Source organism: Emydura macquarii, unplaced genomic scaffold (assembly GCF_026122565.2).
Source record: "Emydura macquarii macquarii isolate MOO-44397 ecotype Brisbane River unplaced genomic scaffold, CSIRO-AGI_Emac_v2 contig_1119, whole genome shotgun sequence".
NCBI lineage: Eukaryota > Metazoa > Chordata > Testudines > Chelidae > Emydura > Emydura macquarii.
This window is the reverse complement of record NW_027131256.1, coordinates 2,928,895-2,956,669: the sequence shown is the minus strand read 5'-3', so window position 1 is coordinate 2,956,669 and position 27,775 is coordinate 2,928,895. Positions and strand designations below refer to the sequence as shown.

Here is a 27,775-nt window from a genome sequence, read left to right as displayed (position 1 = left end):
GAACATCCTAACATTTTAGAGGCAGTAATGCACAAAGTAGCATTTCAGGGTAAAGAGATTAATCTTAGATTTACTGCTTAGACATCACTGAGATTATAAGAAAAGCGCAAAGCATGATTCATTAAGTTTTGGACAAAGAACAACCAAACCAGGGAGCAGGATTCTCCCTAATGTTGTTCATCCTATTGATGTTTTTTGTTTTGGGGGTATGTATATTTTTTAAACACATGTAAATATAACCTATTACTGTTTTCCTGATTTATAGAGGTCTTTGTATTATGCTTTTATTTTATTGATTATATATTAGCCTCTTTCTTCATAAGTTACTACCTCAGTGCTGGAGGTAACGGAATATTTAGAAACAATACTCTGTAGTGAATTCAGTGATTTTTTTTAAAAATGTAAAAAACTAAATACCAATAAAAAACAGAGTTACTTACCAGTAACTGTTGTTCTTCAAGATGTGTTGCTCATGTCCATTCCAATATAGGTGAGTGCACACCACTGTGCACGGGTTCCCGGAACTTTTTCCCCCTTGGCAGACACCGCAGGGTCAGCTTAGGCGCCCCCTGCAATACTGCACTCATGCCACGGTATATGAGGCACCACCGACCCTACAGCCCCTCAGTCCCTTCTTTCTGCCACTCCGACAGCGGGGACAGAGGGTGGGTGTGGAATGGACATGAGCAACACATCTCGAAGGACAGTTACTGGTAAGTAACCCGGTTTTCTACTTTGAGTGATTGCTTATATCCATTCCAATATAGGTGATTAAAAAGCAATACCTTGGAGGTGGGTAGGAGTTACCAGAGAGCTACACTCAGCACGGCTCTGCCGAATCCCGTGTCCTCTCTCGCCTGCTGTACGATGGCGTAGTGGGATGTAAAGGTATGCACCGACGACCAGGTGGTGGCTTTGCAGATGTCCTGCAGTGGCACTCTCTCCAGGAAGGCCACAGACGAGGCCTGAGCTCTGGTTGAGTGCGCTGCAACGACCCTTGGAAGTGTTACATTCGCCTGCTCATAGCAGCACTTGATGCAGGAGGCGATCCAAGCGGAGATGCACTGGATGGAGACAGGTGATCCTTTCATCCAGTCAGAGGCTGCAACGAACAGCTGCGTCAACTTCCAAAACGGCTTTGTCCTGTTGATGTACTAGGCCAGGGTTTGTCTGACATCCAGCGAGTGCCATCTCCGCTCCTCCTCCGACCGTGTGGTTTGTGAAAAAACACGGGAAGGAAGATGTCTTGGTTATAATAAAACTAGGAGACCACCTTGGGCAGGAAGGCTGGATGAGGTCTCAACCGCACCTTATCCTTATAAAATACAGGGTAGGGGAGCTCCGAGGTCAAAGCTCTAATCTCGGAAACTCTCCTAGCCGAAGTAATGGCCACTAGGAAGGCTACCTTCCAAGATAGGATGAGCAGCGGGCATGTAGACATGGGCTGAAAGAGGGGCCCCGTTAGTCTGGAGAGGACCAGGTTAAGATCCCAGAGAGGCACCGGGTCGCAGACCTGCGGATAAAGCCTCTCCACCCCCTTGAGGAACCTGACTAAAATGGGGTGGGAGAACAGGGATCTCCCCTCTAGCGGAGAAAGCCGAAATAGCCGCCAGGTGGACCTTCAGGGAGGCTAGCGCCAAACCCTGGAGTTTTAGCTGGAGCAGGCACTCCAGTATCACCTGGATAGGAGAAAGGGTCGGCCGGATCCCCAGGACTCAGCCCAGCAGGTAAACCTTCTCCACTTGGCCCGGTACATGACCTATGTTGAAGGTTTTCTGCTGCCCAGCAGAATTTGTTGGACCTGCGCCAAGCAGGCTCTCTCCCCCTCCATCAGCCACAGAGCCTCCAAACCGTGAGGTGCAGGGAGTCCAGGTCAGGGTGGAGCAGGCGACCCTGGTCCTGGGAGAGCAGGTCGTGTCGTCTCGGGAGCTCCACTGGCGGGGCGATCGACAGGTCCATCAGCATACTGTACCAATGCTGTCTCGGCCAGGCCGGGGCAATGAATATCACATCCGCTCTGTCCCTCTTGATTTTCAAGAGGACCTTGGGCAGGAGTAGAATGGGGGGGAACTCATACATGAGGGTCCCCTTCCACTTGATGAGGAACGCGTCGGAAATGGAGCCTGGCTCGCAAACCTGGAGCGAGCAGAACCTCGGGCACTTCTTGTTCCAGGACGACGCGAACAAGTCCAGTTGGGGAACACCCCACTCGCAGAATATGGAAGTCACTACCTCCGGGTGCAAAGACCAGTCATGGCGGGGTAGAAACAACCTGCTAAGATGGTCCGCCTCATCGTTCCTGACCCCTGGGAGGTGAGAGGCAGACAAGTAAAAGTCGTGCCTCACTGCGAAGTCCCACAGTCGAATGGCCTCCTGGCAGAGGGCCGAGGAGCACGCTCCCCCCCGCCTGTTGATGTAAAACATGGCTGCAGTATTGTTCGTCAGCACCTGCACCACCCTGCCCCTCAGAAACCTGAGGAACACCTTGCAGGCCAGCCTGATGGCCCTGAGTTCTCTCACATTGATATGGAGGTGCTTCTCCTCCTCCGACCACAGCCCCTGGGTGCCCAGGTCGGCACTGATGTGGGCCCTCCACCCCACATTCGAGGTGTTGGAAATCAGGGTGACCGACGGGGCCAGATTCCTGAAGCGGACACCCCTCAACACTGCCCCGGGGGTCCTCCATCAGTTCAGTGAGGCCAGAATCCACGGGGGAACTGTGACCACCATGTTCAAGTGGCATCTGCTCGGTGCATACACCAAGGCCAACCATGCCTCGAGCGGCCTGAGTTTGAGACCAGCCAGCCTCACCACATATGTGCAGGCTGCCATGTGCCCTAACAGCTGAAGGCAGTGCCTGGCTGTCGTCATGGGGCACCAGTGCAGCTGGGCGATAATCGCAGCCATAGCCTCGAACTGAGTTGTGGCAGGAAGGCTCTGGCCTGGGAAGCATCCAGGGTGGCCCCAATAAACTCTATGCGCTGCACCGGGATTCTGCTCATTTATGAGCAGCCCCAACTTGTTGCATGTGGCACAGGTGAGGGACACACTGTCCTGAACGTGAGACCTGGAACTGCCACTGATCAGCCAGTAGTCCAGGTAAGGGAAAATCTGTACCCCCCTGTACTCCACGCGCTGAAGCCTCTTCTTTTTCGGCACCAGGGATGGTCTGCGACAAGTCGATTCCGGTGCTGGCAGAGCACTCTGCACCGAGGAGACGCTCGGTGCCGAGGTGGAACACGGCGGTTCAGAAGCCGGTCGGAGCACCACTTCCATCAAGATAGCCTTCAGTCTAATGTCCCTCTCTTTTTGAGTCCTGGGCTTGAAGGCTTTACAGATTTTACACTTTTCCCTCCAATGCTGCTCTCCCAGGCATTTGAGGCAGCGATCGTGAGGGTCACTGACTGGGAAAGCCTTGCCGCAAGCGGCGCAAGGCTTAAAGCCCGGTGAGCTGGGCATGGCCTGGCCACCCTAAGCCCCTAAGGGCTCCTATTCAAACCTAAACTATTCTACTTAACTAATTAATACTTACTCGACAAACAACTAACTATACACAACAAAGCTGTAACAGGGGAAAGTACTTGTGAGAAGCAAGAGACGTTCCAGCAACCGTCATGGGCAGAAAGAAGGAACTGAGGGGCCGTAGGGTTGGTGGTGCCTCATATACGACTGCATGAGCACGGTACTCCAGGGAGTGCCTGAGCCGACCCTATGGGGTTTGCTAAGGGGAAAAAAGTTCCGGGAACCCGTGCACAGTGGCGTGCACTCACCTATATTGGAATGCATATGAGCAATCACTCGAAGTAGAAGGGGAGACATTTTGGAGAGCTGCATTCTAAAAACAGTTCATTTAATTAGAGCTCCCTGCATTCTGTACTCCTCTCAGTCCTAATAAAAATACAGAATCTGGGGCCTATCTGACCAGTCTCCAGATACCATCATAGTTTCTTCAGAAAAGGTTGTGTCTAAAATAGTTAATAAAGGAACTGGATTACAAAAATGTTTAAAGCCTGAAAAGTAACTTTGTAAAAATGGACAAATCTGCTCCTTGGATGTTAGTGAGTCAGATCTGTTCACATAAGTGGCAAAAAATACTTCTGTTGCTTTTTTATTTCAGTTAGCCCTGAAGAATGAGTACAGATAAGAGGGATCGAGCAAGATTCTACTCTTTGTACATTAACAGAATTATTTACTAAGTTCCAGTCACATCCATACAAAAGGGACACATAACTCAAGGCCTAAATTATTCTACAGAACCTTTAGTACAAATGATGATGTATACGAACTAACTAGTTTGACTCTCAGGCTACGTCTACACTACAAGTAAGGGTGTGATTCCCCTGTTCACGTACACATACTCGCACTAGCGCTCATTGAGCTAGCACGAGTATAAATAGTAGCATAGCCATGGTAGCACAGGTAGCAGCAGCAGAGGCACAGCTGAGCTGAGCCATAACAAGTACATACCCACCACAGGCATGTACTCATATGGCTCAGCCATGCCTCTGCTGCCACAACTCAAGCTACCACAGCTATCCGACTATTTATACTCGTGCTAAGTCGATAAGAGCTAGCGTGAGTATGTGTACGTGAGCAGAGGAATCACACCCCAGCTTGTAGTATAGCTGTAGCCTCAGATCTCGGTTTAAACATGCAGTGCCAGCAGTAATACCTTTTTCCACCTATAACCTGGGCACATTTCATATGGAGTCAATGAGACACAAATGCCAAAATGCCATTTTCGGAGTCACTTCCTCTCTGAATCAACAACAATCTCAGCTGCACCTTTACATTGCAGCTCCAAGTACAGACTGAAATGGACTGGTTTTACTTCCATGTGAAGCTGTCTGGATTGGTAATGAGGAAGGAGAAGAAGGGTGTAAAGTATGTTTAGCAGTCTCACGTAAGCAGTCATCCTAAACTTATGTATAACAACAGAGCAAACAAAGTTCTAGTCCCTTTTCATGTGTCCCCTACCTCAAGGATTGCTCGTATCATGCTAGAGGTAATCCCTTCCCCTTCTCTTCTGAGCAAACAGCTGTGGATAGGCTTGAGAGATCCCTGAAGCAGAGCAATGCCTTTCGATCTCTCAGAGGGCTTGCACACTAGAATGCTCTCACCTATGAGAAAAACAGAGGTGAAATGCTCAAAAAAAATGAAACTATATTTTCAATTAAGACATCATTGGAAGTGTTTTGCCTTTATTTATTTAATTACCAATTCATGCCAGGAACATAATTTGAATTTACACAGATCTTGAGCAAGTAATTTCAGTATATTGCAGGTAACATTCCTCCTAGATATCTGAGCCATTTTGCTGTAATATCTACACAGTACAGTGAAGACACATTATCAGAGAAGTGCCTTGTGAACACTTGGGCTGATATTGGCCAAAAAACCAAGAGATCTTATATTTGTATAATCCTTAATGTCCACCCAATGCTGTGGAATGGCTCCACAAGTGCATGACAGTTAACAGATGGCATATGTCACTAGCATGTTGTCTAATTAATGGACACGGCACTCATTAGAACCAATAGTAGGAAAGGTCCAGGACAGAGAAAGCTATGGCTTGTTCTGAAATCAACTAGTACTACACAGACGAGTCAATGTTTTCTCTCCTCTGTTGTAGGATGAAAGGACTCTCACAAACCCACAAAGAAAGCAGAAGTGAAATGTGACAAAGACTGGGCAGCTGATGATAAAACTACACCAGCACTTGAACACTTATCTCTAAAACAAACAATCTGACAACACTTCACAACATACTGCAAATATAGTTATTTATACCCGGATATCTTTACAGATACTAAGACAGCAGCCTTAAGAGATCAACTTAATAATCATGTGTTCTCCAGACTTAAAGTTTCCCTGTTTCAGTGGAAACACTATAAAGTACTTTAGGCATTGATGTATCAGCTAACATTAATTTAATCTCTGATGCACCTAATATTGATATATCTATGAAATTCCAAACAAGGCAGGGAAAGCCATACAAAGGTTCCAGAGTTGTGAAACAAAAATACTGTGCACTAATATATTCATAACATTCATATCTAATACTATTATCTATTATGATAATGTGAACCACCTGGGAGGAAAAAATCATGGAAGAGAGGACACACATTCCCTCACTGGAATGTTATTGAACATTTAGAGCCAGGAACTCCAGATAGCTGCTAAACAGTTACAACAAGCAAGCTTAGTCACATGAAAATATATTCCTTTTCAAACACAGAACTAACTAATCTGCTAATCATCTGAGATGTTTAAAACTAGATTAGATAGATTCTTCTAGCGCCTTGCCCATTGAGGCATATTGAATATTGCCATTGAAGAAAAGAAAACTGGATGATCCAACAAGTTTTGTCCATCTCCAACATTTAGTTCTGTATGTAGTTCTGTAAGTAATCCATTCTCCACTCTACACACCTCCACCCAGAAATGGAAAAAGGTGAAGCACAGCCCATTTCGTAGTCTCTGTTCCCCAATACTAAACAGACCTTCTCACTTCTCCCATGGAAAGGGAGAGACAATTCTGACAAACAGAGAAGTAGGAATAATCCAATTTAGAAACATTAAAAAATGTAATTCTACTCAAACCAAATAAATAAATTCAAGTGCCCAGATTCTTCAACATTCAGTATTTGGAAGTCTTGACTGTAACAATTACTTTCTGCTCCTTGGTTTGTCAACCAAATTTTTTTTATTTCTTAAAAATCTAAAAATGTAATTTTTTTTCTTTTTCTTTTTTTTCTTTTTTTTTTAAAACACTATTTATTTAGGAAGATTTAACAAGTTTACAAATCCTTGTCATGTAAATATCAGAAACAAAAAAGACGGTTACTTACCTTGTAATTGCTGTTCTTCAAGATGTGTTGCTTATATCCATTCCATTATAGGTGTGTGCATGCCTCCATGCACAGTTACTGGAAATTTTTTCCCCTTAGCAGACCCCATACGGCTGGCTTCGGCGCCCCCTGGAGCCCCGCGCACGCTGCGGTATATGCACATGCTGCACTGCCAGCCTTACGGCCCCTCAGTCTCTTCTTTCTGTCAACTCCGGCAGGGGGACGGGGGATAGCTCACGGAATGGACATGAGCAACACATCTCGAAGAACAGCAGTTACAAGGTAAGTAACCACCTTTTCTTCTTCAAGTGCTTGCTCATGTCCATTCCATCATACGTGACTCACAAGCAATACTTTGGAGGTGGGACGGAGTTACAGATCAGCTGTCTGCAGCACGGCTCTGCCGAAGCCTGCATCATCCAGCGCCTGCTGGATGATGGCGTAGTGGGACGTGAAGGTATGTACTGATGACCAGGTGGCGGCTCTGCAGATGTCCTGCACAGGCACTCTCGCTAGGAAGTCTGTAAACAAAGCTTGAGCTTTGGTTGAGTGTCCTGTGATGGTTCCCAGGAGCGGCACCTTTGCTTGCTCATAGCAGAACTTGATGCAGGAAGTTATCCACGAGGAGATGTGCTGGGAGGAGACAAGTAAGCCTTTCATCCAATGAGCCACTGCGACGAAGAGCTGCGTCAATTTCCGGAACGGTCTCGTGCGCTCGATGTAGAATGCCAGGGCCCGTCTTACGTCTAGAGAGTGCCACCTTCTCTCCTCCTCCGAACCATACTGTTTGGGGAAAAACACGGCGAGAAAAATATCTTGGTTATAATGAAATTGGGAAACCACCTTGGGCAGGAAGGCCGGGTGTGGCCTCAACTGAACTTTATCTTTATAGAATACAGTATACGGGGGCTCCGAGGTCAGCGCCCTAATCTCGGAGACCCTCTTGCTGAGGTAATGGCCACCAGGAAGGCCACCTTCCAAGAAATCAGGAGTAGAGGGCATGAAGCCATGGGTTCAAAGAGGGGCCCCCATGAGTTGTGAGAGGACCAGGTTGAGTTCCCAGGGAGGCACCAGGTCATGGACCTGAGGATAGAGCCTCTCTACCCCTTTCAGGAACCTAATCCTCATCGGGTGGAAGAAAAGCGATCTCCCCTCCAAAGGCTGGTGAAAAGCCGATAAAGCTGCTAGGTGGACCTTCACAGGCCATGGCCAGCCCCTGAAGCCTTAGATGTAGCAAATACTCCAGGATCACCTGTATTGGCATGAGACTAGGCAGGATTCCCCGAGACTCTGCCCAGCAGGTAAACCGCTTCCATTTAGCCAGATACACAACCTGCATGGAAGGCTTCCTGTTACCCAGCAGGATTTGCTGGACCTGCACCGAGCAGGCTCAGTCGTCCGTGGTCAGCCACAGAACCTCCACACCATGAGATGCAGGGAGTCCAGGTCAGGGTGCAACAGGCGACCGTGATCCTGAGACAGGAGATCGTGCCATCTCAAAAGTTCCAAAAGAGGGGCAATCGATAGGTCCAGCATCATGCTGAACCAGTGCTGGTGCAGGGTTTCAGAACCCCTTCATGCATAGGGAGGCTACCTGAGCTGGGGCAGCCGCTGCCAGGTGTTAAACAAACTGTTCGATGCCTCTTTTAGCTCCGCCACCTCCAGCCCCAAGTTGGAGGCCACCTTTTGAGCAGCTCTAGTGTGCACTAAAATCATCCAGGGGCTCTGAGTGACCTTGGGAGACTGCTTCATCCAAGGAGGAGGAGGATTGGAGGGGCGCAGCAGGAGGTGGCACCCCTTCCTGCCGACAAGAGGTCCCCACAGAAGTCCCTTCCTGTGGATCCGATTCATCCTCTGAGGGCAAATGCTGGCCCTTCTCCGGCACCGGCAGCATTGACTGCACACCCGAAGACTTGAAGGACTGCGGCCCAGACCCCACCGGAAATCCCCAGGATCCCCAATACGGCCATTGGGGAAGCCACTGCCCTTGAGGCCATCTGGGGGCTATATGCACCGGGGGTTCTGGCACCTTCTGCTGCTGATGCCTCGCCTGGCATCTGGAATATCCGGAGCGCCATCTAGGTACTGAGGACTTGCGGCGCCGCTTGCCTCTCAGTGCTGAGTCAATCTCTGGCAACTGGATTCGGTGCCACCTCGGTGTGGGTGACCTCTTTGGTGCCGGGGAGCAGGTACGATGCCGAGTTCCGTCTGGGGAATGGTGCCCCCTGGGCAACCTGGACAGGTGCCGCCTTCTGGGGTGGACTTCTCCCAGTGCCAGGGATCGTGACCAGCGTCAGGAGGATGACCTCGTTCCCTGCATTGATGTTGGGCGTTCCAGCGACCAAGACTTGGAGTGACTTCTAGGGGAGCAGCACCGTGCCAAATGCTCCACCCTAGGCAACCGGCTCATCGGAGATTTTCCTCCCCACACTGGGGATCTCCTGAGCCACTCAGAAAATCCCAGCATGGGCTTCCTCTGCAACACTGGCTCCTTCCCTCTAGGCCAGGGGTGGGGAGCGTCCGGCCCGCGGGCCGTATAAGGCCCGCGAAATCATTTGGTCCGGCCCGCGGGCTGTATAATAAGGCCCATGAAATCATTTGGTCTGGCGGCGGGGGGAATTCAGTGGCGATGGCGGGGAATTCGTCGTGAATTCGGCGGCGGGAGGAGGAGTCACGGCGCGCGGTTTCACGGCGGCGGGGAGGGGGGCGGTCCCGCCGCCGAAACCCTGCCGGTTTGCCCCTTTTCGGCGGCAGGGGGAATGGGTGGCGCGGTTTCACGGTGGGGGTGGGGAATTCGGCGGGAGCGGCGGGGGGAAGGGCGGCGGAATCGGCAGCATGGCCCGCGAATTAAGTTATAAATATAAAAATGGCCCTTGGAAGGAAAAAGGTTCCCCACCCCTGCTCTAGGCGGAGGATGGGGCGTGGGCAAGGTCAGCAAGGCTCTTGCCACTTGAAAGGCCTCTAGTGTCAACGGTGCTGGTAGGTGCAGAGGGGCCCCCCCACTCCCAGGAGTCGGGGATGGCTCCTTTGCTGGACGTGCTGGCTCCCGAGAGTGGGTCCCCACACTCCGGCTCCAGTGCAGACCGGTGCTCTACCCTGCCTGCTTAGTTGGTGAGGAGGAGTGTCTGTGTTCTGAGGACTGCTTCCGCTGCTTCTTCGATACCGGAGATGCGGTCCAGTGCCGAAGCAGGCCCGGTGCCGATGGTGCACTCTGTGCTGATGCCCCACTCAGTATTGAGGCGGAGCGGGTTGGTTCAGAGGCCGGTCTAAGTGCTGCCTCCATGAGTAAGGCTTTCAGGCAGATTTCTCTGTCTTTTTGAGTCTGGGGCCTGAAAGTTTTCAAGTCTTGCACTTATCTTTTCGATGAGTTTCCCCCAGAAACTTCAGGCAGCTATTGTGGGAGTCACTCAGCGGGAAAGCCTTCCCACAAGAGGCACATGGTTTGAAGCCTGGTGACCAGGGCATGCCCCGCTCCCAGCAAAGTCCCAGGCAGGACTATCCTAAGAGCTAACTACTACTATTAACAGTACTTAAAGTCCTATCTACCTAACTGATACAACAACAAACTATTAAAGTTGAGAACAATGGGAACTGATCACCTGCGATGCAAGCAGGAACAGTTCCAGCAACCATCACAGGCGGAAAGAAGGAACTGAAGGGCGTAGGGCCGGCAGCGCCTCACATACCACAGAATGTGTACAGGGCTCTAGGGGGCGCTGAAGCCGGCCCTACGGGGTCTGTGAAGGGGAAAAAAGTTCCAGTAACCGTGCATGGAGGCATGCACACACCTATAATGGAATGGACATGAGCAAGCACTCAAATCACTGCAACAGTTAGCATTTGTTTGAAGAGACATACGGGAATATAGTCATCTAATCTTTCACTTAACAGGATGTTACAACATTACAGAAAAAGCATCATTACAACATCTATGGCATTTCCAGTTATTTTAATAAATTGAGTGAAATTTAACAAACCAAGACTGTCTACCAAATGTTAACATTCAAAAAAATTGGGACAAGTGTGGTTGATTTTTGTGGGTGGCTTTCTGTTTGTTTATTTTTTTGCAGGTGATGCTTTCTCTGAGTACTGAATACAAAGTAACCAAATATCTAAGCATCTAACTGTCCTCTCTCTATTTTGCTGGGTTCATAATTGGTGTGTTATTTTTTCCTTAACCACAACCTCCCATATATTTTTGAACCATTCTTCCGTCATTGGGCTATTTATCTTTTTCCAATGAGATGCTACTAATAGCCAAGCAAATACTAGCAGATGAAAGATTAATTGTTCATTTCCTTTTCATAAAATCATACAGTCGTAGGACAGGAAGGGACCTCGAGAGGTCTTCTAGTCCAGTCCCCTGCACTCAAGCCAGGACTAAGTATTATCTAGACCATCCTTGACAGATATTTGTTTACATGCTCTTAAAAATCTCCAATGACTAGAGATTCCACATCCTCCCTAGGCAATTTATTCCAGTGCTTAATCCTGCAATTTAAGCCCATTGCTTTTTGTCCGATCCTCAGAAGTTAAGTAGAACTATTTTTCTCCCTCCTCCTTGTAACAATCTTTTATGTACTTGAAAACTGTTATCATATTCCCCCCTTCAGTTTTCTCTTCTCCCAACTCAACAAACACAATTTTTTCAATCTTCCCTCATAGGTCATGTTTTCTAGACCTTTAATCATTTTTGGACTCTCTCTAATTTGGCCACCTCTTTCCTGAAATGTGGCGCCCAAAATTGGACACAATACTCCAGTTAAGGCCTAATCAGCACAGAGTAGAGCAGAAGAATTAATTCTCATGTCTTGCTTACAATACTGATGTTAATACATCCCAGAATGATGTTTGCTTTTTTGCAGTTTGTGATCCACTATGACCCCCACATCCCTTTCTGCAGTACTCCTTCCAAAACAGTCATTTCCCATTTTGTATGTGTGCAAGAGATTACTCCACTTAGGAATGAACATTTTGCATTTGTCCGTATTGAATTTCATCCTATTTATGTCAGACCGCCTCTACAGCTTGTCCTGATCATTTTCAATTTTAATCCTATCCTCCAAAGCATTTGCAACTGCTCCCAGCTTGGTATTGTTCACAAATTTTAATAAGTGAACTCTCTATGCCAGGGGTGGCCAACCCACGGCTCTTTGGTCATAGAAATGTGGCTCTTTGCATATGGCTCTTTGCAGCTCTTTGCTCTGCGCATTGTATGGGGCACCAAAGTGAAATTGACAAGCTGCCGCTGAAATTGACGGATCAGCATGAATTGGCTCTTTGCAGTATCTATAGCTATTTTTTGGCTCTTTGTCTCTGACTGGTTGGCCACCCCTGCTCTATGCCATTATCTAAAACATTGATGAAGATATTGAAAAGAACCGGACCCAGAACTGATCCCTGCAGGACCCCACTTGATGTGCCCTTCCAGCTTGATTATGAACCACATATAACTACTCTCTGGGAACAGTTTGCCAACCTGTTATACACCCACCTTATAGTAGCTCCATCTAGGTCGTATTTCCCTAGTTTGTTTATGAGAAGGTCATACAATACAGCATCAAAACCCTTACTAAAGTCAAGATATACCACATATACTGCTTCCTCCCTATCCACAAGCCTTGTTACCCTGTCAAAGAAAGCTATTAGGTTGATTTGACATGATTTGTTCTTGACAAATCCATGCTGCTTGTTTCTTATCCCCTTATTATCTTCTAGGTGTTTGTAAATTAATTGCTTAATTATTTGCTCCATTATGTTTCCAGATACTGAATGAAGTTAAGATGACTCATCTGTAATTGCGCTGCCCTTATTCCCCTTTTTATAGATTGGAACTATATTTGTCCTTTTCCAGTCCTCTGAAATGACTCCCGTCTTCCATGACTTTTTGACGATAATCACTAATGGCTCAGATATTTCCTCAGTCAACTTCTTGAGTATTCTAGGATGTACTTCATCGGGCTCTGGTGGCTTGAAGACATCCAACTTGTCTAAGTAATTTTAAATTTGTTATTTCCCTAATTTAGCCTCTAATCCTACCTCATTTCACTGGCATTCATTAAGTTGGATGTACAGTTGCTACTCAACCTTTTGGTGAAAAGTAAAACAAAAAGTCATTTAGCACTTCTTCCATTTCCACATTTTCTGTTATTGTTTTCCCCCCTCCCTCACTGAATAATGGGCCTACACTATTTTTGGTCTTCCTCTTGCTTCTAATGCATTTATAGAATGTTTTCTTGTTACTCTTTTTGTCCCCAGCTAGTTTAAATTTTGTTTTGTGCCTTGGTCTTTCTAATTTTGTCCCTACATACTTGTGTTGTTTATATTCATCCTTTGTAATTTGACGTAATTTCCACTTTTTGTAGGACTCTTAAGTTTCTGATCATTGAAGATCTCCTGGTTAAACCAGGGTGGTCTCTTATCATACTTCCAATCTTTCCTACAGAGTGGGATATTTTGCTCTAGAGCCCTTAATAATGTCTCTTTGAAAAAACTGCCAACTCTCTTGAAATGCTTTTCCCCTTAGATTTGCTTTCCATGGGATCTTATCTACCAACTACCTGAGTTCGCTGAAGTCTGCCTTCTTGGAATCTATTATCTTTATTGTGCTGTTTTCCCTCCTACCATTCCTTAGAATCATGAAATCTATCATTTCATGATCACTTTCACCCAAGCTGCCTTCCACTTTCAAATTCTCAACCAGTTCCTCCCTATTTGTCAAAATCAAATCTAGAACAGCCTCTCCCCTACTAGCTTTCTCCACCTTCTGAAATAAAAAAATTGTCTCCAATACAATCCAAGAACTTGTTGGATAATCTGTGCTCTGCTGTGTTATTTTCCCACCAGATGTCTAGGTAGTTGAAGTCCCCCATCATTACCAAGTCCTGTGCTTTGGATGATTATGTTAGTTGTTTATAAAAAGCCTCATCCACCTCTCTTCCTGGTTAGGTGGTCTGCAGAAGGACCCCACTATGACATCACTTTTGTTTTTAACCTCTTCTATCTTTTCCCAGAGACCTTCAACAAGTCTGTCTCCTATTTCCATCTCAACCTCAGTCCAAGTGTATACATTTTATATATATTTAATTTATATATAAAAATAAAAGGCAACACCTCCTACTTTTTTTCCCTGCCTCTCCTTCCTGAACATGTTGTACCCTCCTATACCAATATTCCAGTCATGTGTATTACCCCACCAAGTCTCTGTGATGCCAACTATGTCATAGTTGTGTTTATTAACTAGCATTTCCTCCATTTTGAGTGAACATTTCCACTGGGAAGCCCCAGGAGGATTACCAAAGGATAATTTGATAATAAATATCCAACATATATTTGCTTATGGCCTGCATCCCAATATTCTCTAATGACTAGACATATAAGGAATACAATCTCCTCTTTCACTGCAATTTCTCCAACATTTATCCCCATTTAATCTCTATATATTTTTAACCTGACTGGTGTGAGGTACCATTGAAACAATACCTCAAATAATTTTTTTTTTATTGTGCTACAGACTGAGGTTGCTGGGTCATCTTTCTCAAATCAAACCTCACTTTCTGTTCCTTGGTTGTCAACCAAATTTCTAATCCATACTAGGAAGAGGTTTTTTTTGGCAACTAGAGTTGCTGTGGTAGAAAGAGAATCAGCTGGTATTTGGGCTTTATGTTTACACATTCATCCAAATAAAAGGTACATTTATAAACCCATAAGCATAAATTCAGACTGCATCCTATGCAAGAGCAAACTCAAGTTTATGTCAAACAGGTCAAAAATACACTACCTCCTCTCATGATGCAAAAAAGATCTTCAAGAGCCAGATAACTTCATTTTATAGCATGTTTGGTCAAAGTTTAGCCAGTGGGCTACAATAAATGCTACAACAGAGCTTGTGACTTCCCTCTTCAACACAGCAGTGTGGTCTATAGAGACTCTAGGTCCCAACATACGATGCTGCCAGGTTGCTCCAGTCAAGATGGTATGCTGCGTTTCAACATTGTAGTGTCTGCAAACTACAATTGTGCATAAAATATGAATGCAGCTGCAATCTAATTCATTTATAAAGAGTGCAATGAGTTTCCAGCAAGTTGCCAATAATACCCTGTTTTGTAATTATGTTGACTGTTTATACATTTACAAAAAATGTGGAGAATATAAAGAAATTCCTATCAATTCTATTCAAAAAATACATTTTTGTTCTGAATAAAACTGAAATTAAAGTTATGTGCCTTGTCATGCCAAAAGAATTTTGACTGATGCTAGCACAGCTCAAGATGCTTTTGTTCTGTGAACTGCCTGTGGAAACGGTGAAGCACAAAATATTTTCCAGGTTCACAAAACAAGTAATTAACCTGGAGAAGGTCTTATAAATACAAATTACTTATCCACGTGGAAGGTATTTGTTTGCCAAACGCTATCTAAAACTTCAACCTCATCTCTCAAATGTTAAGTCTGTAAAACGCCTTGCTAAACAAGGCACACCTCACAGAATTAAAGCAAATGATCCAAGTATTAGAAGTGATAAGAAATTCAGCAAAGAAAATAGATGATGCCTTCAGTAACCTGACATGTAGACACCAAAATCAACTCATGCAATGAAACAGAATCCCTTAGGAATACAAATTATATCCCATTAATACTAAACAAATTAATCTTGATTAACTTTATCATACTGAATACCAAAGGAATTCATCATGATTAGTAACTAATTGTAAAGCACTGCCCTGATTGTAATTAGGTTAACACAGTTCTTGGAGAATGTTAATAAAGCCTCCACTTACCCACTGTGTCTACTCCTTTCCTGCCAGCCCTCCCAGCCATCTGTCTGTAAGTTAGGATATCCAGAAGTCTGCCGCCAAACACTGGAGTTCGGATAATTACCCGGTGTGCAGGCAGATTCACCCCAGAAGAAAGCGTGGATGTTGCTGCCAGGACTCGAATCAACCCTCGACGAAAGGCCCCTTCAATGATATCCCGTTCATCAAAAGTAAGACCTGAGAAGACAATGCTTTCAATAAACACACTAACAGCATGTTTGTAGTGAAGCATAACCACCAATAGGGAAAGCCTTGTGACAACAGCTAATATGTTAATGAACACTTGCCATGTAGCGATTAGAACTAAGGAGCCATGTGACATCAGCATCTTGATCACTGCTCAGAAGCATGGCTAAAATAATCTCATTTCTAAAGAAATGTTTACCTTTAACCATTCTAACAGTATGATTTAGCAGTCTGCTCTTCCAAAGTGCTTGCAAACACCATAAAAAGTCAGACAAACACAATACTTATTTGAGAATCTTTATAAACAGATGAAAGTTGGATCCAGCAGTTAGAGTAGGGGCTGGAAGTTAACAGTTTTCCATATCTAACTTCTGTGATTTGCTGTCCTGAACCTGGAGTCCTACTAGTTATCTAGTCCATTTCCCTGCAAACCACCAAAAATACATTTTCCAGTGTTTTCTCCCATCTAGTTTTAAGTGTCCAAAGCAATGAGGCTTCTAACACTTCCTTTGGGAGGCTGCTGAATAGCTTAATACATCTTACTTCCAGGAAGTTTCCTGTTCATGTGATTTCATCTGTCTACTTCTAGGTCCACAGCCTTGCACCACCCTAAGTTATTTTTTTTCTTCCTTGATATTTATAGGTTTTAAATATTGGTAGACTTTTCTTCCTTCTAAGCCAACCTCTTTATATTCAGCTCTTTCATCTTTCTTCCTGTCACTCTCCTCAGGTTCTTTGATCAGTTTTGCTGATTTCTCTCAATGGGGTGTTGTGACAACAGAGCCAACAAGACCAGCTTCCCTACAAGAGATAAACTATCAAGTGTAAGTAAAGCCTATAAACTGAGGAGCTCTTATCCTGGGACTCTGACAAAGGGTCTAAAATTATTCAAAATCACATCAAGAAGGAACCTGATGCATACTAGGAATCTTGTTTTGAAAAATGAAATTTTGTTGGCATACTTTCAAGATTGGATTATTTTTAAATTCACAGGAATTGAGAGTCTGTGGCCACTGTAAGTCTCCGGAAAAGAATACCGTATTACCCTGAGTAGTTTTCCGTTGACTACATAGTTAGTGAAATCCAAACAACTCAAGGGGAGAGGAGAGCTTTCTTTGGTTGATTCAGCACATTGCCTTCCTTTATTTTCATTATGTTCCAGTTTAAGTTAGAGCTTAAACCAGTGATTAGCCTGTGGGAGTTTCAACCAGGATTCTTCTCAAGGTTAATTATACACACTAGTTGTCTCAGGTCTCTGTCTGCACATCAGATATAGTCTCTAATGGTTTCTACCACCAAGAGAGATGAGGAAACTTCTTCTAACAACTGGACCTTGCTGCTAATCTAGCCTTCCAGAGGGACTATACCTATATGAGAAATAAATAAATAAATAAATAAATAGATCTGGAGTAAACAGATAGCAACTACCACTAACAGTGACAGTCTCTTTCTTTCTTTCTCTCCATTTTCGCCCTTTGTCAGAGACCCAGAATAACAGTTCCCATCCATCTTCTCTTGTGTTTCTCAAGTGTTTGAGTAAATTGCCTTAACTCGCTCACAAAGCTGATAGTTTTCTCAGAATGTCTTGGTTGTAACTCAGTATTTCCAGCATTTAACAAAAGCTAGATTTGTAAATTGCCATTGTCCTATGTGTTGAAATTAATAGAGAAAGATGATTTACCACATAATTATTGAGTTAAGCCTTAGGCCACAAATCTCAGGCTTAGCTTTAGCTGTGCATGGCAACATTTTATTTACCTATAAGTGACAAAAGGGACAACAGACTTCAGAAAGTGACTGGTAAATATAGGTCCAACTATATTATTAATAAGAACATAAGACCAGCCATACTTGACTTGGCCAGACCAATAGTCCATCTAGACCACTATCCTGTCTTCCGACAGTGGCCAATGCCAGAGGCTTCAGAGGGAATGGCCAGAACAAGTAACTAGGTAATATCTATATAGTATGCTCATGAGAAATGAGTCAACAACTCAGAAATACCTGCATGATGAAATGCCACTCCCCATGGTAAAGTACGCTGGAGCACAGAGTCCAGGCCTGACGGTGAGCGCCTTAGCTGGTCCATCACCTCCTCTAGTCCTTCCTTGTCCAAGGCAACTGGTGAAAGTTTGGAGGTTTTTGTAAATCCTTTAGTCAAGACAGACATAAAGAATATTGTTATAGCTCTCAACAAGCTTACTCTGCTATAAAAACACAGTGCAGCCCACAGCCTCCTATTAAGCTCCTTCCACATCCCCTCTTACCCTCAGCCTGCTGTGGGGACCAGTGCTGTAAGTTGTAGAACTCTCTGGCTATGATGTCTGCCAATTTTTCACACCAGTTCTTGGATGGACAGAACAGCAGGACTGAATGGCCATCACGTATGGTCTCATAACACAGGCTCACAATATGGTCTTCATCTCCCTGAATTGAGACAGACAATTCTTTCAACAAGCTCTTGTATCATACAGGGTTTGTAAATGCTGTCATTTTGGCCTCTATCGCACTTCAAATCCCCTATCCCAACTCAGCGGGAGAAACAAGGGAAAGAAAAGGAGCTGAGTTTTCTTGACTTTCAAAAGTCTAGGGAGTAGTTTGGTTGCATTGATGCGTAGGTCTTTTGGACTCAACAATGGATAAATCTGAAGATTTGTGTCAAATTATCACTAGCTTACTCCCGTTGTTACAATCACAATTAAAACCTTTTCAACCTTTTAGCAAACATACAAAGAACGGTTAAAGCAACTAAAACTTCAGAAGTAAAAACTTTAACAATTCTCTTATTTCCTTTTCTTTTAGTTTTATAGTTTCTTATGAGGAAAACTTCCTTGTCCATCATGGTGAAAAGTTCCAGAGGGGTAGCCATGTTAGTCTGTATACAGCAAAAACAATGAGAGTCCTGTAGCACCTTAAAGACTAACAAATTTCTGAGGGCATAAGCTTTGGTGGGCTACAACCCACTTCGTCAGGGGCTGTGAAGTGGAAACCACAGATAGGAGGTATATATATACACGATATATATATATACGATATATACCTCCTATCTGTGATTTCCACTTCATGCATCTGACGAAGTGGGTTGCAGCCCACAAAAGCTTATGTCTGCAAAATTTGTTAGTCTTTAAGGTGCTACAGGACTCTCGTTGTTCTTGTCTGACAGTATCTTTATCGTATTAAAGATGAAGGTTGAGTAGTTATTGAAGTTCAACTCTGTCTTTTTAAAGCCAAAACAAAGCAAACATACATGCACCTGAGAGAAGGAAAAGAATAAGAAGATAATCTTGCTGATTTTTTTTTTAATGCTTACAACCTAATTTCTTGAAAATTACAGGCAAAGCACATAATTTTCATAGCCGCACAGAGACTTAGCAAACTCTTGCTAGTCAGATTAAAACCTTTGTCAATAGCTTGCTTTTTTATTACAGGTTAATATGTTCCTGAGATGGATTTGTTCTGGATAGTTAAACCAGATTATTTTTAGGCAGACAGCCAAAGGGGGAATAAAGGAGAAAGAAGAAATTAGGTAGGGAAGGAAAAACATTATTACACTAAGGAGAAAGCAGTAGCAGAAACTGCAGGTGCACATAACAAGTCTTGTTCAGAATTCAGCCAAACCCAGGAGAGGTGGGGATGTCATCTGGTTCCCTTTCCTTGCCCATTCTAGTCAGGACATCTTGCAGGATCATGACAAAGGCCCAAGACCATGTTGGTAGACTCCAGGGATTCAGTGAGTTGTGGCCACCTTAAAGGTGCAACTCCCTCCCTCACACTCTTGAGTCCACAAATTTGGCTTTCCTACTCACTTAGTTTAAGCCTGTTGCAAACTATCCTCTAGAAAAAAGGTGGCAGCAACCTCATCCCATCAAAATTATCCAGTTAAAAAACAGTTCCAGTAATTCCAATGATGAACATTTCTTTTGGCCTCTGGAATCCATCCACTTGTTATGTCAAATTATGATCTTTAATCACAGTTCTTTTTCTTTAAACAAATCCAATTTTTTGCCACTCTCTCTCACCAATTTTTGCTTATTTTATATAACAGGCTGAGCTGGTTTTAGAATCATAAAAATGTAGACCGGGAAGAGACCTTGATAGGTCATCTAGTCCAGTCCCTCCATTGAGGCAGGTCTAAGTATTATCTAGACCATCCTTGACAGGTGTTTGTCTAACCTATTCTTAAAAACCTGCAATGACAGAAATACCACAATCTCCTTAGGTAATTGGTTCCAGTGCTTAATTTACAGTTAGAAAGTTTTTCCTAATGTCTAATCTAAATCTCCCTTGCTGCAACTTAAGCCCTTTATTTCTTTTCCTGTCCTCAGTGAATAAGGAAAACAATTTATCACCCTCCTCTTTATAACAACCTTTTGTGTACTTGAAGACTGCTATCGTGTTCCCCACCCACCACCCACTTAGTCTGAAAAAAACCAATTTTTTCTCTCTTTCATCATAGGTCATGTTTTCTAGACCTTTAACCATTTCTGTTGCTCTCCTCTGGACTTTCTCCAATATGTCCACATCTTTCCCAATGTGCGGTGCCCACTAGACACAGAACTTCAATTGAGGGCTTATCAGTGCTGAGTAGAGTAGAAGAATTACATCTCATGTCTTGCTTACAACACTCCTGCTAATAAATCTCAGAACGAGGTTCCCTTTTTTGCAACCGTAGTACACTGATGACTCATATTTAGTTTGTGATCCACTATAGCCCCAGATCCTTTTCTGTGGTACTCCTTCCTACGCAGTCATTTCCCATTTTGTATTAGGAAGAAATAATTAATTGCACAAAGTAGTACTTTGCATTGGTCCTTACTGAATTTCATTCTATTTATTTGAGACCATTTCTCCAATTTGCCAAGATTATTCTGAATTCTAATCCTGTCCTCCGAAGTGACTGCAACCTCTCCCATCTTGGAATCACCCTCAAACTTTATAAGTGTAATCTCTATGCCATTATCCAAATCATTTATGAAGATACTGAATAAAACTTGACCCAGGACAGATCTCTCCAGGACCCCACTCGATGTGCCCTGCCAGTTTCACTGTGACCACTGATCACTCTGAGTACAGCTTTGCAACCAGTTGTGCACCCACCTTATAGTAGGTTCCATCTAGCCTATATTTTCCTAGTTTGCTTTTGAGAAGATCATGTGAGGCAGTCGTCATACTCCGGAGTGCAATCCAGACCAATGAAAGTTGTGTCATCGCTTGCACTGCAACCTTGGGTGCATCACAGTGCTTTGCCCAACCTGGGCTGCTCACAAACAGCAAATACAGAGGTGCTTTCAGTCACAACAATATCAAAAGCTTTATTAAAGTCAAGATAAATCACACCTACTGCTTCCCCCCATCAACACGGCTTGTTACCCTGTCAAAAAAGAATATTAAATAGGTTTGACATAGTTTGTTCTTGACAAATCCATATTGACTGTTACTTATCACCTTCTTTTCTAAGGAGCTTACAACTGATTGTTTGCTCCATTATCTTTCTAGGTGCCAAAGTTAAACTGACTGGTCTATAAGTCCTTGGTTGTACTTATTCCCCTTTTTCCAGTCGTCTGGCATCTCTCCCATTCTCCATGAGTGCTCTAAAATAATCATTAATGGCTCAGAGATCTCTTCAGCCAGTTCCATAAGTATTCTAGAACAGTGATTTTCATCCTTTTTTTATTTGCAGACCCTAAAAAATTTCAAATGCAGGTGTGGAACCTCTCTGGAAATCTTAGACATGGTTTTCAGACCCCCAGGGGTCTGCAGACCACAGGTTGATATTTCACCAGGCTGATGTTCCCCTACATAATGGCACAGGGCCACAAGCACAGACTGGTGAGATCACATCATGACGCAGATCTGGGATAACCAGCAGAGTCCAAAAGCTTTGTAGAAGAAAACTACATTTCTGGAGCTTTGTGAGCAATTTGCCCTGAGCCTTCAGGATAAAGAGACACGCATGAGGTCACCCTTGCCAGTCCAGAGGAGGATCACTATAACCATCTGGAAGCTAACAACCCCACACTGCTACAGGTCCGTTGCCACCGGTATTGGAAAGGCGTCTGTGAGTAAAGTGGTGACAGTTTTCTGAGGCAATCCGGTGTATGGTTTACCCCAACATAGTGGACATGAAAGATATTCCTGAGGTAATGGTGGCTTTAAGAAAAACAACAACAAGAGTCCTGCAGCACCTTAAAGACTAACAAATTTCTGCGAGCATAAGCTTTCGTGGGCTGCAACCCACTTTGTCACTTCCTAACCCAGGAACCTATCCCTGCAACAAACCCCGTTGCCAACTCTGCCCACACATCGACTCTAGTGACACCATCACAGGCCCTAACCACATCAGCCACACCATCAGGAGCTCATTTACCTGCACATCCACTAATGTAATATATGCCATCATGTGCCAGCAATGCCCCTCTACCATGTAAATTGGCCAAACTGGACTGTCACTACGCAAAAGAATAAATGGACACAAATCAGACATAAACCAGTAGGAGAGCACTTCAATCTCCCAGGACACTCTGTAGCTCACTTGAAAGTTGCCATACTTCTACAAAAAAACTTCAAAAACAGACTTCAGCGAGAAACTGCAGAGCTGGAACTCATATGCAAACTTGACACAATCACACTGGTTCTGAACAGGGACTTGGAATGATTCTCTCATTACAAGAAGTAATTGTCACTGTTCACACATTCTCACCTTCTGATCAACGGTTGTGAATAGGCCTCACATACCGTAACTGAATTGACTTTGTTAGCACTTGCCCTCCCCGTTGTTGTTTCTTACCCTTGGATGTGTACACACACACACACACACACACACACACACACACACACACACACACCCCTCCTATCTGTGATTTCCACTTCATGCATCTGATGAAGTGGGTTGCAGCCCACAAAAACTTGTGCCCACAGAAATTTGTTAAGTCTTTAAGGTGCTACAGGACTCTCGTTGTTTTTGCTGTATACAGACTAACACGGCTACCCCTCTAGAACTTTTCACTTTGAGAGAAAAGGGGTTTCCTAACTGCACAGGAGCCATGAATGGGACTCATATGCCCATAGTTTGCCTTCCTCAAGGAGCACAAAAACTGCACAGGGTACTACTCAAATTTTATGCAGGCCCTTATGGACCACAGAGGCCGACTTATGAATGTCAGCATGGGCTGCACTCCCAAAATTGATGATGTCACGGTTTTCTACCTATCAAGAGTCTACATTCATGGCCAGGCTGAGACACTATTGCCATCAAATGACATTGTTATAAATGGAGTTACTGTCCCTACTGTTACCGTGTCGGACCCGACATATCCCCTTTTGCCTTGGCTTATGAAACCATACCCTGATTTCAGAGGCTCTAGCAAAAGGTTTTAATTACACTGTCAGCAGCTGCAGAATGGTTGTTGAATGTGCTTTGGAAAATTAAAATCCCATTGGAGGTGCTAACAGACTCATTTGGATGCCAATGCTGTCTGCATTACTGTGGCTTGCTGTGTTCTTTACAATCATTGTGAAACAAGAGGAGAACCATTTCCCTCTAAACAGCCCTATCACAACGAGGGGCTGCTGAATTGTTTCATTCAGCCATAAAGTGCATCTACTAAAGCTGGAGTTGGCTCTACCTGAGCAAAAGAAGTCAGGGATGCTTTGCGTTCTGACATTATCAACTTGCATGGCCCTATAAAAGAGAAGAGGGAGAATAGTACCTGTAATAATATGCTTGTGAAGGGACAGGAACTAGATAATTGGGGGAGAGGGGCTTCAGTGCTTAGGAGGGGCATGGGCTTGATTGCCATGCAATGAACCTATGAATGCCATGACAAACAATGAAATGGGGGATGAATCACAGTATGAGTACATATAAGGAAGTTAATGAAGTATGAATTGCTGTACCTAACTACATAGAGGAATAGTGTTTGCTTAGTCATGTATAACTGTTCCTGATCATGTTTTTAGGTTTATCATCTCAAATCATGATTGTATGATGGACTATGGTGATAAACTTTCTTGATGACATAAAAGGCTTTATTTGTAAGCATGTGTAAAAACAGTACAACAGTCATCCATTGCTAGGCAGGCCAACTGCCACTACCACACCCAAAAACAAGTAACAGAGGAACATTTCCAAAACAAAACAAATAAAAGTACAGGAAACTGTGTAAATGCAGCAGTAGGGGGGTTGTGTTGTATGTCCACTGGCTCCACATTCTCCTTTCCCCATTTTCCACGCACTTGGCACTGGGGAAAGAGGGTGGAGGTATCCACAGGAGAGGGATTCAAGGAAAGAAGGAAGGAAGCATGGGGTTTAGTTACCCTACCCAGCTGCTACTAGGGCCTGAACGCATGGGCCATCCAGACATGGAATTGTCCAAGCAACTTCTGGACTGAGGGTATGTTGCAGGGGGATCAGGCTGTGTATGTGGAAGAGGAAGCAGGAGATGGTACTCTTCCAGCTATGATGGAGATGAGTCGCTCAAACACTTCTCTCTGTTGAGCTCAATCCTCCTCCCTTAGCCACCATTTCTGTTCCAGGAACTGGGTGGCAGATGCCTGCTCCCTTGCTGAAACCCTGTCCTCCAGCTGTGCGGTGCGCCTCAGCCTCTCCTCCTGTCTCTCAGCATGACAATGCTCCAGTCTTAAGTCCCTCTGCTTCTAGTACTGGACCTGCTTGTCAGCCCTCACAAGATCTTCAACCGTAACTTCTTCATGGAAATGCTTCTTCTTGGAGCGGTTTGTGAGGTACATTGGGCCATGGCTTGAGTTCTGGATATACGGCAGCCAGTGGAGGTCAAAGGGCTCGAAACAGGACAAGAAACAGAGGGTTATTGTCTAAAATGGCTCAGTAGAGGAGCACAGGATTAATTCTTATGGAATTTCAAGGACAGAAAATGTTACATTTCAAAACTGAAACAAAATATATTGTGAAAGGGATACTTTAGTTCACAGAATCTCCCTGGACACAGCCTGGTTAATCACAGTTACAGAAGTATGCAGACAATGTTAAGTTTAAAATTACAAGCTGTTTCAGTTTTATAAAAATTGCATAACTACTTATGTGGTGAGGGTGGGTGGCAAGCGGCCTTGCTACAGAAGGTTTTCTCTATCATTTCAGGCCTTTCACATTTTGGGAGACATGACTGTTTTTCAAGTGCCCTATTGGCAAAGAGAGATGTTATTCCAAGCTGCTGGAAATCTGCAGTGTATGCAGACAAAGTATTCAAACATATAGTAAATGAACAGGACATCTCTGAGTGGAGTGGGCTAGTCAGCTACCAAGGTAGCCCTCAGAAATATGCCCTTTCCCACAATGTGACTACCCATCTGGAGTTCCCACTTCAGGAAAAGTTTGCAGCTACCATCAATCAGGATTGGGTCAGAATGAATGAGGGAATTAACAGGGTGTTGCAATAGCTTACACATGGGTTACATTTTTATGGCTTTCCACAGCCTTCCTCCTCCCTGCCCACACCACGTTTCTGGACAAAAACTGATACCTCAAGTCACACTTGGGAGAAATAATTTTGTCACCACTGACTGCATGGACTAACTCTAAATGAAATGGACTAGATTTGGAAATAGAACACATTTTCTCAAACACACACTAAGTTGTTTCCAGGTGGCTCCATAGACATTGATTGATTAGAGTGGCAAACTTAAAACCATGGTTACTTTAAGGAAAACATGAATGACTCTAGCAAACATCTGTGCCTTTCCAGTACAAACACTCTTTAAAGCTGTTCTTTACTGTTTAGATTTCCTAGTCACCATTTTGAACTCTACATGGTAGGGGAGAGATGCAGGGGGGAGAAGGGAAAGAAGAGGGGACACCAAGTCACTGGGACACAATCCACCATTAGTGGATATATGCTAGTAGCCGAGGGTCCCATAAAGAGTGGAAATCCCTCTCATTACTGTAGTAATAAAACTTTTAAGAGAGTCAGAAACTTACCAGGCTCAGAGGCAGCTTTTCTCTCCCCTGGGTTTGCTGCAGGCTCAGCAGCAGGATGTTCCTCAGGGGAGACATCAAACAGCAGCTCTGAGTACAGATCAAGAATTTGCTGTTGATCCTGTTCTGGGATTGGTTTCTGAAACAGAGTCACTTCATAGTCCTCACTCTGAGCCTGCTCCTGGCTCCCATCAATCCCCATGCTGGATTCAGCAGACAGAAGGGCACCATCATGGCTGACCAGGTTGTCATGGACCATGGTTGGCTCTGTGCTGGGCGCAACCCCCAGCACCAGTCAAACTCCTCAGAAAATGGGCATGAGGTTCATGAGTTGCCCAAGGTAAAGATCTGATCCCTGGTCTTCCAGCACTTGCTCTCTTGCGATGCTTAATTTACTCCCTGCGCTGGTCACCGGTCCGAAAAATTTGCAAAGTTGCCAGCTTTTTAGCCATCTGCTGGTACGCATGTTCATCACTGGCACTTTTGCTGAAGTCCACAATTTTACTGGCCTCAGATCAGAGATTCACCAAAATCTGGTTGTGCTCCCCGTGACCATGAAGCAGCGTGCTTTGTAAAAAGCCTGTTCTGTTTGGTGTCCATGGCAAACACAGAAGGCTCTCCAAAAGTGTGTTTGCAGCTCAGTGATCAGAAGACAACGGAAGGCTCACTGAGTTGCTGCTGTACGCCAGGGAAGGGTGGCTTCCGTTTTAAATTGAGTCGATTGGAGACTGTTGGGATAGAGAGGACAAAGGAAGATGGCCCATTGGATTGGGGGATACTGTTGGTGGATTCCCAGGAGACGAGTCAAGCAGAGCTGTGTCTACCAAAGCAATAGTGCTCAAACCATGGGTCACTTCTTGACTTGGGCTTGGACCCTCCAGCCTTGTAGGTCTTAGACTCTAGGTCCGAGCCCAAGTCTGAGAGATGTATGTAGAGATGGAAGAGGGGTCTGGGCTCAAGCCTAAGCCGGAGACTCAGCCCAGGCTTATACAGCAATGTACACATACCCTAAATTGTCTAGGTAATTCTGAACTTGTTCTTTCCTTCTTTTAGTCTCAGAACCTACCCCATTTACACTGATGTTCACTATTTTAGTTGTCTGATCATTGAACCTTTTTTGGCAAAAACAAACAAAAAAGGCATTTGAACAATTCAGCCACTGTTGCATTTCCTGTTATTGTCTTTCCCTCCTCATTGGGTAAATGGCCTACCCTGTCCTTGGCCTTCCTGTTGCTTCTAATGTATTTGTAAAATGATTTCTCATGACCCTTCATGTCACTAGCTAGTTTAATCTCCTTTTGTGCCTTGGCATTTCTAGTTTTGTCCCTACATGCTTGTATTGTTTTTCTATACTCATCCTTCATAATTTGACCTAGTTTCCATTTTTTGCACAACTCTTTTTTACGTTTCAGGTCGTTGAAGATCTCCTGGCTAAGCCAGTGTGGTCTGTCTCTTACTATACTTCCCATCTTTCCTATGCATTGGGATAGTTTGCTTTTGTGCCCTTAATAATGTATCTTTTTTTAAAAACTGCCACCTCTCCAGAATAATTTTTCCCTTAGACTTGCTTTCCAAGGACTGTTACCTACCAATTCTTTGAGTTAGCTGAACTATGCCTTCTTGAAGTCCATTGTGTTTATTCTGTTGTTCTCCCTCCTACTGTTCCTTAAAATCACAAACTCTTATCATTTCATGATCATTTTCACCCAAGCTGCCTTCCACCTTCAAATTCTCAACCAGTTCCTCCCTATTTGTCAGAATCAGCTCTAGAACTGCCTCTCTTTTAGTCGCTTCTCCACCTTCTGTAATAAAAAGATATCTCAAATGCACTCCAAGAACTTGTTGGATAATCTATGCCCTGCTATATTACTTTCCCAACAGATGTCTGGGTAATTGAAGTCCCCCATCACCACCAAGTCCTGCACTTTGGATGGTTTTGTTGGTAGTCTAAAAAAAGCTTGATCCACCTCTTCTTC

General features: G+C 44.3%; 1 protein-coding gene across 1 annotated transcript in view; it reads right to left on the bottom strand.

Annotated features, from left to right (window-relative positions):
* POLQ (DNA polymerase theta) overlaps positions 1-27,775 on the bottom strand; it is a 108,834-nt gene that overhangs the window by 64,759 nt on the left and 16,300 nt on the right. The window contains exons 7-10 of the mRNA XM_067545990.1: positions 18,118-18,277; positions 17,855-18,001; positions 15,629-15,841; positions 4,978-5,120 (exon numbers count right to left, since the gene is read on the bottom strand). Coding sequence (XP_067402091.1) covers positions 4,978-5,120; positions 15,629-15,841; positions 17,855-18,001; positions 18,118-18,277 — 663 coding nt within the window. The remainder of the gene's footprint in view (positions 1-4,977; positions 5,121-15,628; positions 15,842-17,854; positions 18,002-18,117; positions 18,278-27,775) is intronic.